The sequence below is a fragment of the Furipterus horrens genome, unplaced genomic scaffold (assembly GCF_987537825.1).
Source record: "Furipterus horrens unplaced genomic scaffold, mFurHor1.1.pri manual_scaffold_12, whole genome shotgun sequence".
NCBI lineage: Eukaryota > Metazoa > Chordata > Mammalia > Chiroptera > Furipteridae > Furipterus > Furipterus horrens.
Window position 1 is genome coordinate 19,780,744 of NW_028327182.1, and position 19,742 is coordinate 19,800,485.

Consider the following 19,742-nt stretch of genomic DNA (forward strand, 5'->3'; position numbering starts at 1 on the left):
GTTCATTCCACAAATATATGCTGTATGCCTGCTATGATCCAGTAGTGTTCTAGGTAAACAAAACAAACTTATTGGCCTCATAATACCGACAAGCAAATAAATGCGTAATATGAAGCCAGGAAGGGCATTTGGAGAGAAGGGGTGGAGAAGAGGGGGTCTTTTAGATGAGGTACTTGGGAAGGTCTGAGAAGGTAATATTTGGTCAGAGACTTAAAGTGAGCGAGACAACAAGCACTTGAGGGAACATTTCTCCAGGCGCAGGAGCTAGAAAATGCAAAAACTCAGGGGCGGAATATGCTGTGCCTCTTCAAGGCAAAGCAGGACGGTGCAACTTCAATAAACCAAGTGAGGGGAAGTCGTGGGAAGCTAGGTAGACCAAAGGGCCAAGACCATTCATACAAGCCTTGTAAGGCCACGGGGAGGACTTTGCATGGTATTCTAACAGGAGGGGAAGCCAGGAGACTGAGCCTGAAAGTAAGGTGACAGAATCACATTTACAATGTAAAGGGTTCCTTCTGGCTGCTTGTGTTCACCTGTGTAGAGAACGGAGTTGGGTTGATGGGAGCAGGAAAACCAATTAGGTGCCTTTGAAGTGGGAAATGGATACAGCTAAGCCAAGCCAGTTGAAAAGTCACGTGAGCCCTTTGGTATGGAAACAGACCTTCTATACTGGTATATTTTGACTGACGTTTCCCTCTCCCTCTCCGCCTGGCGCATCTGTTCCTCCGCATCGGACTTCTGTTCCTCCGCACGGCGCCTCTGCTCCTCAGCCTCTGCCTGCTGCCGCTTCTGCTCCTGCTCTTCCTGATCCTGCTGCTCCTTCAGTTCTCTGTCTTTCTCCAGAGTGAGTTGTTCCTGCAGCTTCCTTCTTTGGTCCTCTTGCCACTGTCTCCTCTCCTCTTCTCCTGCTCGGGTTCCTTCCCTGTCGGAAGACTTGGACTCTTCACCCCAGGTGGCTTCCAAGGTGGCAACAGCGGGCTCTCGTGGGGTCAGAGAAATGCTGTTTGAGTTCAGGACCATTAGCTCCTGCATGACCAGGAAAAAAAGGAAAAAAATGTGTGCATTTCTATAATTTCATAAAGATATGTCCACATGCAGTTTTAGATGATACTTATCGTAGCTGACCCAGGATTCTATTTGAAATGATTTAAGTTTTATCACTAACAAAGACACGCATGGGGGATGGAGATGTAACTTAGAAGATGCACTTAGGGTCTGTTGACAGAGTAATTTAATTACTCAGTGGAGAAACTAGGAGAAATATTGAAACATCAAAGCAAAATTCTAACAAATCAGAGCTCACTGTATTTTTCGAAGAGCTACACAGGTGAGTCTGTGGCAAAAGCCAAGTGAAAATGTATCATCTTCCATTTTTCCGCTGGTTTCACCCATGAGACAGAGAAGGAAGAACATGTTCCAACACTACCTCATTCAAGAACTTGTAATTCTCTCTCTCAGCCTCCTGCTTAGCCCTTTGCCACTCTTCCCTTAGTTTCTCCTGCTCACGTTGATATTTTTCCTATAAGAAATGATAGCATATTAATTAATTAATGTTTTTTCCTGAGCATTTTTGCTAGCCCCACCTTTCACCTCAATCTTTAAAGACAGATGTATTTTAACCAATCAGATGTTAGTCACCAAAGCAGACAACAACTTACATCGAATTAAAATTCAGGCATTGGGAAAGGGTAGACACTCAGAATTGAACCCAAATGCACCCTTCACCATGGTTCAAATTCATTAAAGCCCCTAAAGCTAATGGTAAGGGAGACTGAACTTCTCTGCAATAGACTGAGTACAGGGTTTATGGGGTAGTAAGTTCTCACAAAGCCTATACAACACCCATAAGAAACTCTTATGTCTCATGTTCATTGCAGCATTATTCACGGTGGCCAAGTCATGGAGACAACCTAAATGTCCTTTGATAGATGACTGGATAAAGATCATGCTGGACATATATACAATGAAACACTATTCAGCCATAAGAAAGGATAAAATACTGCCATTTGCAACAATATGGATCATTCTTGAGAGTATCATGCTAAATGAAATAAGTCAGAAAGAACAGGACAAGAACATATGATTTCACTCGTATGTAGGATATAAAACAGAAAACAACAAACAAAAGAAACAAACAAGCTCACAGACAATAGTATGGTGGTTACCAGAGGGGAAAGGGTAGGGAAAAGATGAAGACAGCAAAGGGGGTCAAATATATGGTGACTGAGGAGACCAGACTTCGGCGGTGCTCACACAATGCGATATACAAATGATGTATCATATAATTGTACACATGAAGCTTAACCAATGTCACCCCAATAAATTTAATTTTTTAAAAAATAGTACATATGCTCTAAAAATATACACAAGGGCTAGTAAATGATTTTAAAAGGTGGATTCTGGGAAGCTTCAAAATATAAAGGTAATTGTCTTTGTATTTCAATAGAAAATTATTTTGATACAAAAATAATAATAATTTTGAATGTTAATACAAGACGCACGACCTATCAAAGGATTTACTAATTATGAGGTTATTGGCTTTTTAAATTTCTTTTTAACTTTGCTTCTCCATACTGGTTGACACTGAGCAGGGAAAGGCCACTAGCACAGGCCTACTTCCTGTGGCTCTGCATCATTCCGACTACCTGCAGCAGGCGGTCCTGCTCCTTCTGCCACCTCTCCTGCCGCTTCCTCTCCTCCTCTTGATCCCAAGCCCAGCGACTGGGGGCACTGATGGTTGGAACTGGAAGCTAACCAGTTATGAGAGAAGAGGTACAAAGAACATATTACTTCATTAAGTCACCTATGGAAGCAATTTGCATACATAAATTATTCATATCACCCTTTGACTAAACTGCATCGAAGAACAGCAGGTTTTATATTTCAAAATAGGTCTTTTCAACTTGAAAAGACTGGATCACCTTATTTATTCCAAAAACAAGTGAATGCTACTTACATCAGGAACCACAGAATCAGAGCTTCCTGTATGGGCAGCATGTGGGCAAGGAAGAAAAAAACTGTGTCAGTCTTTTCATTTTTATAAAATAATTCCTCTCAGAAAGTCGTATCACTACCTGTTTCTATGCCAGTATACTAAGTGACATCATTTTTTTTAAACAACAAGAGTAAATCCTTTGTTCCATTTTAATTCCATCTGTTTGTTATTTATCTTCCAAATTCAAAGTGAGTTAAAAAGAGAAAAAAGAAGAAAAGGTCAGTTATGGATGCCAAAGAGTACACCCAAGTTCTAGGTAATGGGGCTGTATCAATGGTATATTTCTGAATAGGTTAGAGGGTTCTTTATTAATAGACTGCATAGTAACTCACAGGTTGGCCTACTTAAAAAAAAGAAAGAATTTCAAATGTGACAACATCTATCAAATCCAATTTTTTACTTGCCACTATTAAATCACAATGTGAGAACTGTAACTTAAATTTTTCAGGTCTTCTTGTTAATGAGCTATTTTTCTTAAATAAGCCACCACACCAAACATGTTAAAAAAATGTTTCTTTTTCCTCTATGACTTGAAACACAAATATTCAAACTCCATATGTATGAAATAGTGTTATTCTTTATTTTCCCACAGCGTTATTCTTATGGATACAGTATTATTCTTTTTAGTCTTAGGGGGTCTACATAAGTGTGTTTATCTATAGTACAATGAATAAATACACTATCATACAGTACTTTAAAATTTTCCTGAAACCTCAGCTGTCAAATAAATTATTCACTTACACAATTATATTTTTAAGAAAACTGCTTTGAGACTTAGGAAAATATTCTTTCCTAAAATAGCCTGTTGAAGAAAATTGAGTAAAAATTAGAATAGAGAAAGAAAAGGAATTGTTTTATTTTAGCCAATCTGAGTTAGGTGTATCATACTATATCAATTAAATTACCATGGATAAATAGACATTTAACAAAAACAAATATATCAAAAACACTAAGGATACTGACACAAATGGACCTTCCACATGCATAGCTGGTGAACTATTTCTATTTATGATCAGGAGACTGTAATTCACTAAAGGAAGACTACTAGGTGATTATAAATGTCTAGTAAACATCATATTATAAGGCAACTTGGTAAATAAATGTTCGATAATTTAAAAGTAAGAAACAATAACACTTTAGATACCAACAGCACACTCCCCATGGACTGTGCCATTGCATCTCAAATGTTTGGATGTTACTTTTAAGTTCTTGACAGTAAAACACAGAGCTCACACTGCATTCATGAAATAAGAGCATTAGGCAAATGAGAAAGGGGAGGAAACACCAGCCACATGCACAGCACATCATAAGGGAGTACTGCCAACTACACCAACACAGAGTATCTCAAAATTCACTTGTTCACAGATGTCATATACTTGTCATATACTTCAAAGTCAACAGAGCATTCCTTTTAACTCCAAAGCCGCCATCCCAATAGCAATAGACAACTTGGCTTTTTTTATTAGGAGCATTTTCCAAAAGGAGTCTTTAAAAAGTTAGCCAATGATATGTTGGTGTAATCTAATATTATGCAACTGGTGGGAAGCAGTAAGGCTTCAGTGAAATGCCTCATTCCTTACTGTCACCCAGGGGAAAGAAGTGTGTTTAATAGCATCTCAATTTTGTAATTAAAAAAGAAAAAGAAACTTCAGAGGCACACACAAAGACCCATTACCACAGAGGTAGACCCATGAACTGTAAGAAAAGCCTGGTGACCCTAGGGAAAGAATGGAAATGGGTTATGTGGCTTGGTCATAATGGCAGCCAAAGGGGAGTGGCTCAGTGCCCAGCACCACAGACTATCAGGAAAGAGTGGAGGGTGAGAATAGTGCCATGACAATGCAGGAATCGTTACTTGCTGGTTGGTTTACCTTGTTCAAAAAATTGTGATCGCCTTTTTAAGTTTTTCAAAGAAATAGGTTCAGATGCTAGTTGAAAAATACAAAAAAAATATATGAATAAAATGTCATTCATTTTAATTTCTTACCACCGGAACACTAAATGATACATGATATATCTTTCTAATCTGTAGCTATCCTATTTTTTGGCAATAAAAATGACAAAACTGATAACAGAGAAGATATATATTATTTCAATGCACAAAGACACACATTTTTAGTAGTATATACTATATTCAAATTAGTAAAAGGAACTAATATTTTGATTAATAAATTTTAGCATGTAAGTAGTCTAATTTCACAAAAGCCAAAGTACCATCTTCTGTGCTAGATCACATAGCTTTAATAAAAAGGAAATTACATTTTTTTGCTTAGGTCCATCAAAAATCTCTTCTAGTACAAGAAAAATTGTTTATAATTAAGCATTTTCACAACACAGATGAGTAAAAAAGAAACAATAATGGGGAGGAGGAAAAGAAATCATACCCAGAGAAAGAGAAAATTAAAACAAATGAAAAAATTAAAATATTCTTCTAACTAGAATATTTTGCCCTCATTTTCAGGATTTTACAGCCACTAATTTTAAATAAAACAAATGGAGTCTGGTCAGAAAATAAAGAAAAAGAAAACATTGTGACTTCTATGTATCTATTGTAAGATTATGGCAAATGGTTATCATACTTCCAATTTATTCATAAAATGTAAATACCACTATTACTTGATACTGGTTGTTGTTTACTTATCTAAAGCAAACCCTCCAATGACAGAACCTGTGTAGCCCCATAGTCACCAATGACTTAAGTGTCTTATCAGTTTGCTTTGCCTGAGTCACTGGCAGAACAGGACCTGGATATCTTAGATTTAACATCATAAAGAAAAATAAGTCATGTTTTAATAATCTCCTTTGATAAAGAATGCAATATCAAACAAAACATAGTCACTTCTAAGGATCAAAAATTAAATACAAAGATAATCAATGAAGAGAGGGAAATTTATGAACTTGTTTTCACTTTGACATAATGTATTATAACTGGCAGGTGCAGATTCAAAGCCACCAGACTGCTGTGAAAACCCAGCCCCATTCCTAATAGTCTAGTTTCATAGTAAAAGACGTTTCATTTTCTTTGGGTCTCTTTCCCTGCCTAGGTGGACCACATCTTTTTGTATGTGTAAGGAATAACACACAGCATGTGGTAGCTAAATTATTTATAGACCAACAGAAGGAGGAAGAGAACTCCATAAAGCAAAATTATCCTACACACTATGCCTGTTTTATTATTATTATTATTATTATTATTATTATTATAAATGGGTACTTCTGCTCACAACTGTTATTGCCGTTGGCATGTCCCTATTAATACTAGCCACCTCCAAGCTTGTCCCTTTCACGGTAATGAAGGGAGAAGGAAACGTCACTCATCATTCTGTATTTAACCAAGATTCCCTTTGGCAGCACAGCACAGCAAGAAGGCTGATGGACCGGGGAAAACCAGACTTTCCCAGCTGGCTTACACACACAGGCACTCCGAGCTCCTGGACGTGCTGCCAAAGCTTTGTTTGCGGCGCCTGGACTATTCAGCGCTGGAACTGAGCGCCCTTCCACCTGGCTGCAATCGGATCTGTGTGCTAACATTTTAGTTTCCACTTGCAGTGGATCAGTTTTTCTCTCACTCAAAGATATTAATGTTTATATTAACAAAACCTGGATGCTATGACTTTCCTTATACTATAAATGTAAGTTATAATGGTGATTTTACCTTTTAGTTCAAAAGTATTGCTTTCATCACGAATTCCATTGATTTCCTTGGACTCGGTATTCTGGAAGGAATAAAAATGTCAGTTAACAACAATCTCTCCAATTGGACTTTGGGCTTGAATAATGCACTTCCCATTAATGAAAATATCTTTTAGTAAGATGAATTACCAAGGATCTTAATGTATTTCTTACAGCCTTTTACATGTGATAAACACTTCTATTGCTCTTTAAAATTTGTGGAAGGATTAACGACCAGCTGCAAGCATGGATGGGTTTAAGTTCAATCAGTCATTAATTTGCTAAGAAACATGATGGGTCAAATAACGATTAGTCCATTTGGCTTATATTTATGAGCAAGCGATATAGTTATATAGGATTCTCTAACATTTATACTTGTCTTACATAATGTAGCAGGATCACCTTATTAGATAAAAGGGATATCTTAGGATGATAACAATATATATCTAGGAAGTCAATATAAACATTTATTTGAAAATTTTAATTTAAGCATTGCTTTGATACTCAGAAAAATTTCTACATTATAATTATTTTAATCAATTAATGTAACTGAGTATCTTTTAACCACATATATAAGCTTACCCACCAAATTCACCTGCACATGACTAAAAATGCTTCATGTAGTTTTAAATTGCACCCTATTACTATAGTTATTTTACCAGTAAACACGAAAGAAAGCATAGAAACATCATAGTGTATAATTTCACATAATTACTACTTCACATTCACAAAGATCTGAGAGATGGGGATAATGATGAAAGATTGGTAAGAAACACCTGCAAAGCACTAGTATGGGATCTTTTGACTTTACCATTACATAACTTATTATTACTCTAATTATTAATAAGTAATGCTTATGATTTTCAAAAAAATAGATTTTTCCTCACTATTAAAAATTATCTTCTTTAATTATTTGTTTTAAAAGTAGCATCAAAATTTTTCATACACAGTAAGTTCTCCTGCAACACACACTTCCTACAGTTGCTTTGCTCTGAACAAATATTCCCACTCTTCTCAAAATACTTACAGAATTCTGAAGGCTTTCTGAGAAATCAGTCGTTACTGATAGATTTGAAGCTCTGTCTGAGTTGTAAATTCCAGAAGTTGCATCAATCCACTTTGTTTCAGGTGAACCTATAATTTTGGTAGCCATACTGGTGAGATTGAGGGTTTTATGCCGTGTAAATGGCAGGGAAGGCTGGTCTTTGCCCCAATCTGATTGGTACATGAAGATCAAGAAATAAGTACACATAAATGTTGAAGTGGGAAGAACAAAGTTACTGAATGCACATATACAAAACACACATACACAAGACAGACAAATCTGGTAGTATGTGAAAGAAATGAAAAGTTTACCAAGAGACCACCTTCCAAAAACACAAGGGTTAGATCATGTTAACAATGAAAAGACTAGCAAATTTGCTGTATCTTTCAGTAAACCAGGACTGGATATTATTTTTTGATCTCAGAAATTGAGAGTTCTGGGGAGGTCTAATGCCCATTCTCATCTAACTTCTGTAACTCTGAAACACAATAATGGAATGTATTTTAAAAGTTTCTTGAGAATGAACAATGGGAATATGACCTATTACGTTCTCTTCTATGCCCATTATAGTCATGGTGTTGGGAGAAAGTCCAGTCGTAGTGCAATTCTTAATATTCAGCATTACTCCATTACTCCCTAATGCAGATACAATTACAAGAGCCTTCAAAAAAAGTGAGAGATACATATGAATAAATAAAAAACAATAGTTTTCAGTTGATATATGCATTCCAAGTCAGGCCAGCATACAAATCAGTTAATAAATAATGTATAATTCAGTAAATTTGCTAGTGAAAAGTTTCAGACAGAATATTCAAGGAAGTATCACCCATGATTTGTCTCAACATAACCAAAAAATATCTTTAAGCAAAAAACTAAAAAGGGAAAGAGAGAAGAAAAAAATGTTATTGAAGCAAGTTGTTATAACCACTTGCCAAAGACCAGCTCCCCATTTAAAAAGCCAGACACGTTGGGAATAGCGACTCACCAGACTTCCCATACCGCCTGATATCCATTACTAGGTTTCCAGTTTCTTGAGCATTAGCCATACTTTCTTCCCACTCTTTTGTGTCCTTATATGAAAACTTAGTGTTGTTGATGGCAATAATTTCATCATCTACCTGTAGCTGAGAAAATTCTGCTGGGCTGCCTAAATAGAGCAAAATAAACAACCAGTTTAGAAATAAAAAGGTTCTACAGTCATTACCTATTTAAATTAAAGAAAAAAATGAGTTTTTAATCTTAACTAACCATTCTCATCATTTTTCAGGTGGAAGAGAGTCATAAAATTTCTTAGTTATAAAACATTTGAGTATCAACAATACACAAAGCACCAGAGGCACTTCTTATTCTATAATATATATATATATCACCTTCATTAACATTTAAAGAACAAATGACAGGTTCATCTGTTCAAAAAAAAATTTTTTACTAGCCTCTTAAAACAAAGAAAAATTTTAATTATTTTTCAATTAAAAATGTGAAATAAACTGCATTTTAGTTGAGCTTCCAAATTCAAATGCACTCTGGAACAGAGAAGAAAACAGGGCCACTTAAAACTGCTTTAAATTACTACTTACCGTTATCTCATTATAGAAGTCTTGAAATTTCAAAGATGTAGCTAGTTAGCATGCAATTTCATGTAGCTAAAATATGTAAATGAGGAACTCCTCCTAAATATCACATCTTTCCTTTTAATAATAGGTCTTGTGGTAATATTTTGCTAACAGTTCTGGGCTTAACTTGGTATAGCCCTGGGTGGGGGTAGGGCCATCCTTTTGTAGAAGACCCGAAACACCCTGAGGACTCCACAGGCAACAGCTGTATTAGCATGCTCAGAAAACATCACTTTATTATACAGCACAGATCTCCCACCCACAAACAGCTGATCAGGGATTTATTAGCATTTTCAAATATTAATTCTATAATTTTGACAAAGTCACACTGTTAAGACTCTTCAAAACTGAAATTAATTACTCAAGGAGAACCAGTAGGCAGTTTGTCACCCCAACTATTAATTTCAGGAAAGAGGAGGCATCTCCTTGCTTTCCTGCTGCATTTTCCCACGTGTATTCTCCTATATCAAATAAATTAATTTCTGGCGGGGTGGGGGTGGGGGGATGGGGTTGAACAGCATAGGATAACAAATTCCAGTAGAGTGAAATCTATGAATTACCTGCTTCAACTGATGCTACGAAGATCCCGGAAATATCCCATTTTACTGTAAACCCAAAGTCAAGACCGTTCCCAGGCGTCTGGTTTATGCTGATTCTCATATCACTGAACTGATCCTGAAAACAAACATGAAACGTGGGATCAGGTGTCCCTCGCACCCCCGTGGAGGAAAGTCTATCCATGAAAGAAGGGAGGCTGCAGGCAAGGCACGCGAATTACTTCATGACCAACTAGAAGCTTCACGCTGTTTTCCTTGGGTTTGGTAAAACCTTCGGTTACATAAATAATACCAAGTTTATCATTTTTCTCCTAAAATAAGGGAAATTCATATCAACAGATGTTTTCCTTTACATTAATACAGTAAATCAGTTGGTCACTGATAAATCTTAGGCTTTTGCCCACCATCTAACTGGGTCTGATTTACAGACCATTTGTTGTCACCCAGGAATGCAGCTGAGTGAGAACGTGTGTAAGTGTGTGTAGTGGAATATTGTTAAGCCATGAGGAAAAGAACATTCTGCCATTTGCAACAATGCAGAGGAACCCGAGCATATGATACTGAGATGAGTCAGACAGAGAAAGTACTGTATGATATCACATAGATGGGAAATGTAGAAAAGCCAAACTTGTAAAAACCGAGTAAAAGGGTGGTTATCAGTGATGGAATTGGGGAGATAGGACAGATGTTGTTAAGGGTACAAACTTACCAAGAGTAGTTAATAAGCCCAAGATATAATGTATAGTAATGTGAATATAGACAACAATATTGTGTTATAATCATCACACTTGTGAGAGACTAGAACTTAATGATCCTAAGCACTAAAAAGAAAGGTCAATTATACAGCATGATAGAGGTGCTAATTATCACCACAATTATACAATATATAAATGTATCAGATTAACATGTTGTGCACATTAAATTTACAGTGCTATATGTCAAATACGTTTCAATAAAATGGCATGTTTGAAAATGCAAAAAATATTTAAATCTCTTACTTTTCAAAATTTCACTATGCTTATCAAAATCACTTCCAACATTGAACTTAGCTGACTAATTTCAAGGGGATCACAGACACATAATTCAGCTACCATTAGCATGCTTATCTAGACTGGTACCACCCCTAACAAGGCACCTTTGCTTGCCCACTACCACATGAAGATCCGGTGGTAAAGGCAGAGCTGCTATACAGGCTACAAGATGCAGAACTATGCTATCCCTGAGGAACCAGTAAGACTCTTAGTGCCCCCGCTGAGACACCCTAAGCTATAGGCCACCACTTCCTTGCAGTGACATCAGCCCATAAGCCTGAGAACAACAGTCTCTTGGACAATAGAGAGAATTTTATTTGCCTGTCCATAACTATACCACACAGCAACAAATTCTAAGTTCCACAGACTTTCTTAAGCCATTTTCCAAATCAAATGTGTTAACTTTTACAGGACACGATGCCTGTGAAAAATGTAACTACCTTTCATCACTTACATATTGGGGGTAAGCAGCAGATAAGAAGTTTAACATAATGAGTTTCTCAGACTAGTGTATTAGTTCTTTGATTCATAATCATCAAGAACTTAGACTTCAGGATTTAAATATATATATTCTTAAAGACACTTTGCTTTTCAGAAAAAGGATTATAACCTCTGCATTTTAATTTAGCAGTTAAACTGAAACCTAGGCCCAGCCAGGCGATTCCTAGAACTTTATGCTTAGATTCCCCCACCGCGCCCCTCCCCAAAACAGGTTTAAAATCCAGGTGACAATATTCTGAGGAAAAATTCTCATTATCTAAGGATTACAAAGAAGGCACTAAATAAAGGATTGAGGACTCACTATGTAATACGGACACAAAAGTTAAGTGCTGTAACAATAGTAACTTTTCATTTGCTCGATATTCATTTATTGTGCATCTTATTCTGCATATGACATAGTGCTTAGCATTCTGGGAAATAAAGATGAATTAGGCATGGCCCTTGCGCTCGAAAAATAATTACTGACTCTTCAGCAGTGGGTATGGAATTTTTTAAAGAAAAAAATGATAGATAATAATATAGAAAAAGATTTCATCAGAAAGCTTGTAAAGTAGTTTAAATATGGGAACCCAGATGTAGGTAGTGAGAACACTCATTAATAATCAGCCTAAACACTAATCCGCAAAATAAAACCCTGCCTTGAAGAGAAAAAATTACGGGCTAGTTCTACTCCTTAACCAAAACCACCGCACACTTAGAGATGACTCAATGAAAATAAACGGTCGTCTTCCCCACTCCTCACCCCCCAAAACAAATTCCAACTTAAACCCAATTAAAGTGCAGAATCTATTGTTATATAAGGGCAGAGAGACAGATGACAGGTTAGATATTCAAGACACTAACTGAGGTTTTTATCTTGAAGAATAAAAGACCAGGTGGAGATTGACTAAATAGTCTCAATCTACATAAAGAATACTTTGTGGAAGAGAGCAGGTGAATAATATCCTTGTCTAGCAAAAACCGGATAAAGGAAAATGAGTTTAAGCCATAGATGGAAGAGTCTCACAATTATATTAGACCAGAAGAATTGTGCCACGAAGGGCTGCTCTTAACTTGGAAATAAATCTCTACTTGAACATATTAGACAAAAGGGCCGATAACCCCCTCCCCGAAACATAACAGAGGACAGCCTCACTGTGGCTACAGCCTGGCAGACTGTTGTGTGGATCCTCGGGCCTGTACACAGGCAAAGAAGAACAGGGAACCACATGGACAATTACAGGTCCATTTCTGTCAATATCCAGGTGACCTGAGGCATGTCACTGAGGCTGGCAGGGCCTTTTCTCTCACAAATACTTTGATTTTCAAGCTTTTGTTTTTCAAAACCCTACTTTCAAATGAAAGCCTTATGCATACCATGCCCCTCCCAAAGCAATATACAGAAAGGATTAAAGTGGGTGGTTATAGTTTCAGGTTAGGGCCCAGAGCCCCACCTGCACAGCCTCCTCCTCTGGCAGTCCCTCAGGCATCTCTGTGGAGTTCAGGGTTATTAAATCAGGTTATCCCTGAGACTTCTCACAGGGTCAGAGCTATAATTATAGACAAGCATAAACTATTCAACAACAATTTTACTTAGGATTTCTACTTCCGTATTTTCCTCTGCAAGGCTCATGCCATGTGACTCTTCTACAAAGGATCCATGCTTCAGAAAATAATGGGGAGTTATGGATGGGACCATGAATATAAGTTATTGGGGGAAATCTAGATTCTTGATAACTGACAAAGAAATATTCCAAGCAGTGAAAGTACTCTATGCCAGGAATGATAAAACATAGTTATCAGCATTTAAAAAAAAAATAATTTCCCTCAAACTAGGTATAATTTAAACAGAAATGGACACTGAAAACTGATTTTTAAACAGAAACATGATGGTCTGGGGTAGCAGTAAGATTTATTTTTATAAGATCTGGTGAATTAAGATCCTCAGATATCACCACACATGGGAATTAATGAAAAACAGGGTCAATCTTACGAAATAACATGACAGAAAGCTATTCTCAAACTTTTCTAATTAGATAAGTGTGTTTACTTAATGGAAGCCTACTTAAGTTAATGCAATTAAACACTAAACATAGATTCAGGCTCTCAGGTCATAAATAACAGAGGAAATAAATAATCTTTGATTTCTGTACACATGGCAGTCCTGCATCTTTTTTCCAGGGTCTAAAGAGGAACGTCACATCCCAGTGCTGCTCAGGCACCGGAGTTGTCCCTGCACCGCAGAGGGAAGGCGTGGACAACTTCTTTCTCCCCTTCCCTGTTCCAAAGAAGCCGGGGCACCTCCAGCTCTCCCACTTTACTCAACCCACTCCGAGCTTTTCTGTTCCCTACCAACCCTTTCTTGCTTTCAGGAAACAGTCTCCTAAGTCACCCATGATCTCGCTTCTCTTGCCTTTTTCCTCCATCTTTCTGAACACCTCCGTTTCATTACTGTGTTCCTCCCCTTTCCATTTTCATGTTGTTGCTGTTCCCTCATTGGTCTCCCATCTTTTTTGACTACTAGCTTTCCTGAGTAACCTCCTTCACTTCTATACCCTCAGCTACCACCTAAGCCCAACATATCCAAAACTAAACTCATTATCTTCCTCCCCAAACCTGCTCTTCCACCTCTTGTTTTTCCTCTGCTGGTTAATTACATGGCTGTCCAAGCAGACTCCACCACTGTAACTTGCATTGCCTTGGGCTAGTAACATGACCACTTCAAGCCTCAACTTCAACTATGAGACAGTGACTCAAGGGTCCCTGAGGATGAGGATAAAGCCCTGCAATGCATGGGGTTGGCACATGGCGATCACTGAATAAACAGCTGTTAACAGCATTACCAAGGGCACTGGGGCCAGTGATCAGGGACCTCAATGCTCCCTTGAATGCCCTGAACTTCAGCAAACAGACCACAGGAGGCTTTGCAGCAGCCAGATGACAGAGTCTACCCTGGCACCGCACAGGGCACTCTGATGCCAGCCTTTGTAAAATGCACAGACACGTGTGACTATTTACAAAGCATTTTCATGGATGGGGCAAGGGTCTGAATTTCTACAAAAGCAGAAAGAGAACAAGATAACATCAAAGAAGACTCTGGAGGAAGAAATAAAAGGACATGATTAGCAAATGTGCAGGTAAAGAACAAGAAAGAAGACCTGAAGAATACTTATAAAACTACTAAGACATCAGCCACACTCTATTTGGTTTCCCGTTCTCTGAACTCCTTGAGTTATAGTTTGGACAAGAGTTTGGAGGAGGTTTGCCTATGCCCTTGACTTAGTCACCAACTGTTTTGTGCCTTCACAGCTCTTTTCCCAAGTCAGTGAGGTCCTTCTTAGGGACAAGAGCAGGGTGATGCTACAAAGGCCACTTTGCTCAGGGTGCAGAGGTTATCACCAAGCACCTCAGGGATAGGCAAGGTACCAGAGCACACATACCTATGTTCAAGAATTCTGGTGGTTCCACGTGTTAAATAAAGCCTAATTTTGTTTAGTAGAATATCATTTCAAGTTTGGTGACAAAGGAGTATAAAACCATTAAGGATGAAACCCCAAACCATGCCCTGTTAATTCGGATTCCTGTGACCTGCAATAACCTGGCACACACATCAACACACCACACTTAGCCTCTTTTTCTTAATCCGTGGACGCAGCTAGTCAGCTGTCACCCGGAGGGAGATACCTGCACCTGGCGCCAGTGCATTAATCAGACTGCTCTGCTGGATTTGCTGTTTGAAAAGGTGAAGGCATACTTGCAAGTCCATAAAACAAAAGATACCTTGCTGCTGTTTCTATTATTCATCCCCTAGTACTTTATGTTCCCCAGGTATAGCATAGGCTATTGTTTCCATCCACTGAAACTTATAATGCTAATGGTATATTTCCAATTCTTTTAAAATGAAGTTAAAACACGTGAAACTAATACAAAATAATATTAAATGTAAACTAAAATTGAAGAATAAAATTTTAAAAATGAAATAAAATTAAAACAAAAATAAAGTTAAGTATGCAATTTACAAATAATTATTTTAGCAAGCTGCAAAGAATTTTGTTTGTTTGTAAGTATGCATGAAGAAAAACTGAAAGAATATACCTAAATGCTAACAAAGGTTATCCATAAATTATGAAATCACCAGCAATTTTTATGTATTTTTTCCTGCAGTTCCTAGTTTTCTAAAGTACATAGTACTTTATAATCGGAAAAAAAGGCTTAATGTTGTAAAGCTTTACAGTACTACTACAAATCTAAGAATACCAAATGTGCTATTTCAAATTATTTTACATAAAATCACTTCATTTATATAACTTCGGCCAAGTTCTATACTTTGTTGTACTTTGGAAAACAAATAGGAAGGAACCAGAGAAATCTATAGACTAAGTTAAGAACCACAAAAGCACCTGCATTCTAGGGGATTCCTATATCATATAGTTTTTCAAGGGTTTTTCCTAAAAGAGTAAAGCTTGATCTAAACAATAAATAGCTCTTTAGCCTACATGTAAGACATACTAAAAGAACATTCACTGCCTATTAATTCTGTTAAATCATCTTTAGGGACTTTAAATAGAAAAAACTAGAAATACTTCCAGTCTTTCTTCATCTGATGGTATATTCTGTTTGGACTCCAAATGTTAAGGAACACAATTTTCATACTGTTAACAAACCCTCAATAATCCATTAAGAGACAAGAAGTGGTACAAAACTCTAGACTTTCTAAAGTATAAATTAGTATTAAAAGTCACGAGAAGGTTAATATGATAGAGATAACAGCCATGTCCCTAGAGGCCGGCACCTCTCATGTGTACCAATTTCTCCTTGTGATCAGTTCATTTCCCTAAGAAAGGGCCTTTATTGCCCATTTCCCTTTTAGACTTGCATCTAAAGCCTCCCGAGTGATGGCTGCACCTGAATCCGGACTGCTGTGCACTGGGAGTGTTAAGGCTCCAGCTGTGGAAATGGGCAAGAGGAAGAAAACCCAGCTAAATCCCAAGGAGACTGGCTAATGGTCTCCACACACCCATCTTCCCAGGTCATCTGGATCCATAAACTCAGAATTGAAAGAGACCCACTTTCTCCAAGATTTCTGTTCAAAATAAAATGCAATCTTCATATTCCACGTTCTCAGCCCATGTAACCGACGATACCGCCTACAACCATTGCTTAGAAATGTGGGTTCCAGTTTAAATACTTATGTTTCTGAGCATGGGTGATTAAGTGCCTGCCCAAACTCACCTTTGATCTGGAGACCTCTATCTGTGGTGAGTTTCTCCCTTCTCCAAGCTCGGACATTGAACTGGGGCCAGATGTTGAAGACAATGTGGCATTAGCACTGGCAGCCTGGTCCTGGGAAAGAGATGAGAAGGGGGGTGTAGGAGAGGGCAACCTCATCACACTCTCTCCTGATGTGTCTGTGTCTCTTTCGCTGAAGGAGCTGGAAGCAAGGTGGCTTGGGTCAGGTTTTTGCACAGAGGTGCTGACCGAACTGTACTGAGTTCTCCTAACGCCTTTTACGTCTCCATTATACTTCCAAACGTCATCCATCTAAACAGGGAACATCATTTTAAACTTGGTATTGCTAGATTTCTGTTTTAAACTGTATGCATTGATATTTTAAAATTACAGAAGCAGCATATATCTCCCACAGGAAAGTAAAGATTACCAAAAGCTTGGAGTACATTCTTTCACACCAACAGATACGCATACACATAGCAAGAGGAGAAGTTGTTTTCACAAAAGTGTTTATATTATAAACAGACCTCTGAAACTTGTTTTGCTCATTTGCATTAGTCCAGGTCAATAGAACTCTACCTCCTTATAATTGTAGAATACTCTATAGTATGGATATCTGAAATTTATTCATGTGATATGCATCCAATGTTGTTTAAAGTTTTCTGTAACTTCTAAAAATATTGTAACAAACACCCACATATCTTTATAATCAGAACGTTTACTTTTATAGCACAGATTTCCAAAAGTAGATTTGCTGGACCAAAAGGGATATGGGGATATATATATATTAAATTAGAGCAATGCACTCCCAAAGTAATATATAAGAATGTCTGTTTCTCTGCATCCTTGTCAACACTAGACACTTTGAATCTGATGGGTGAGAAGCTGTACACCTCATTCTTGTTCTAATGGGGTTGAGCATGCACCTGAGTGTTTTATGCTATCAACCACTATCAACCATTTAAATTCCCTCTCCCTTCAGCTGGCTATTATTCATTTGTATGCATGTTTTTCTATTTATCTTTTCCTTCCCAATTTGTAGGAACATTTGAAATCTTAGGGATAATGACCCTATATCTAAAGTACACTTTACTAATATTTTCCGCAGACTATAAATTATCTTTTGACTATGTTAAAAGTATCTGTCATATAAATTATTTTTTATGTTGCCAAATATGCTTGTATTTTACTTAGGATAATGGTCAGGAGTTTCCTGGCTAGCTTAGACAAGCTTCCCTCGCTTCAATTTTTCTCATCAACTTTTTCCCTTTCTAGATTAATTTGAACATTGATCTTAAGACTGTATTGGTTCCTTTAACATAATTAAAATGAATATACCCACTTTCAGGTTTGTGGTACTGCTTCATTCTCAGGGCATATGATTCCATATTTTATATATTTTTAATACTGATATAAATAAAAATATATATATAATTTTTGAACATGAGATACATTTTAATAACTACACTCAAACATATCAAGTTATAATGAAGTGGAAAATGGGGAAAATAGAAATTTGTACATAAGAACCTAAAAATGTTTAGATTAAACCATATGAAATTGCTATTTTGTAAATCTAAGAGAATTGACTACTGACAAATTCATATAGTTAGACCTAATACTTTATAAAGTTATATTTGAGAAAATCTGATGCTAAAAAATAAATGCTCTACCTTGGACTGTAGCTTATTCATTCTTCAAAATGTATTAGCTCTACTTTCACTGAATTTAAAGCTTAATCAGCTCTGCATCGTTGCTATATTTTAAGCATTAAATGTCTATTGAATTTATATTGGCTAAAATAAAAATTGCATTATATATGTTATGTACATTTTACACATCAAGTATACATAACTCAAATTTCTGCACCAGTACATCAACAGTTCGCTCTCAAGAACAAAGTAAATGAACTGAGAACACTTTTTTACCGTGTAGGATCTCGGGAGCGATGAGATTCCCCTTGACTGAAAGCCAAAAGGTCTCGGTGTGACCACAGATGTCAACCTAGCTGTATCAGTTTTCTGGTAACTTCTGGGGAGAGAAGCTGAAACTCGACTCGACTCCATTTGTGTACTCAGCGAACGCTGAGAAGACAAAGAGGCTGGGCGTTGTTCCTCTGTGGCGCTTTCAGAAGGACGCTGAATTCCAGCTGTTAGAGTGTCCTCTCTTTTCACCCAAGTTGTAGAATCTTGTTTAGGAATTTCTATAGGAATAGTTGCTCCCTTCTCCTCTACTCTCTCACTTTGGTGACTTGCTTCTGACATCGTTAATGTCGGGGGAAGCTTGTCTTCGTTCATTATATCATCATCAGAATATATTCTACTCCTCGATGTAATTGTAGACGTTTCATTTCGGGATTCCCTTAGCAGAAACACACCATAACCGGAAAGTTATGCATTTATCACACCAAGGTGGAGAGACAGATCTTATCTTGGTAATTAACATATAAAATGAACTGGGAATAAAATGACTACCAACTTCACACAATAAACAATACAATACTAACAGAATATGAGGATAAATACATGCAATATTCTATGCCACACTAAGAAATGTTGTAAGAGCTTGATTTTTGAGAAAGGCTCTCAAATACTTCACAGGGATATTTTTTAAGTTGTAAAGATATTTTAATAAGAAAATTAAAAAATTTTAATAAGGAATTATTCACCAAACTTATCCACAAGTTTGTAACTCTTCCAAAATTGACCTATAAGTAACTGACAACCAGTTTAAACCCTCTAAAGATGCTGATTCATTTTAAGCATTGTATTTCTTGTATGTGATTTTTAATAATTTAGTAAAAGTAAAAGACTACAAATACACAGACTTCCATTAAGATCAAGCTAGTATATGGTTTCATACAGCTTCATAGAATTTGCATGGACAATTATTACAGATTAAAAGTCACCATTCATATTTGTGGAGAAACTGATGAAACACTCTCTAGCCTTTTGTAAGAAGTAGCTCTCAAGCTAACTGTGTTGCATTTAAGTGAATGCAACTGTGTTTACCATTGGCTTCTAGGACACAAAAGAGCTTTGTTTCATTTCACCTGACAGCACATTTCCTTTTTGACATTTTCCTTAAAGCATATTAGCCATCTCCCACGGCCCAAGGTTC

At 37.1% G+C, this 19,742-nt stretch overlaps 1 protein-coding gene across 15 annotated transcripts in view; it reads right to left on the bottom strand.

Annotated features, from left to right (window-relative positions):
- Positions 1–19,742, bottom strand: part of LMO7 (LIM domain 7) — a 198,273-nt gene that overhangs the window by 13,269 nt on the left and 165,262 nt on the right. For 5 of the 15 annotated variants that reach the window (XM_090258761.1, XM_090258768.1, XM_090258769.1 and 2 more), the window contains 12 exons: positions 18,551–18,983; positions 16,626–16,934; positions 9,886–10,000; positions 8,698–8,859; positions 7,695–7,882; positions 6,651–6,711; positions 4,867–4,923; positions 4,671–4,712; positions 2,957–2,982; positions 2,646–2,750; positions 1,427–1,519; positions 662–1,026 (listed from right to left, as the gene is read on the bottom strand). In XM_090258761.1, the coding sequence (XP_090114887.1) occupies positions 662–1,026; positions 1,427–1,519; positions 2,646–2,750; positions 2,957–2,982; positions 4,671–4,712; positions 4,867–4,923; positions 6,651–6,711; positions 7,695–7,882; positions 8,698–8,859; positions 9,886–10,000; positions 16,626–16,934; positions 18,551–18,983 (1,956 nt within the window). The remainder of the gene's footprint in view (positions 1–661; positions 1,027–1,426; positions 1,520–2,645; positions 2,751–2,956; positions 2,983–4,670; positions 4,713–4,866; positions 4,924–6,650; positions 6,712–7,694; positions 7,883–8,697; positions 8,860–9,885; positions 10,001–16,625; positions 16,935–18,550; positions 18,984–19,742) is intronic. The other 10 variants (XM_090258776.1, XM_090258770.1, XM_090258773.1 and 7 more) reach the window with 6 other exon arrangements.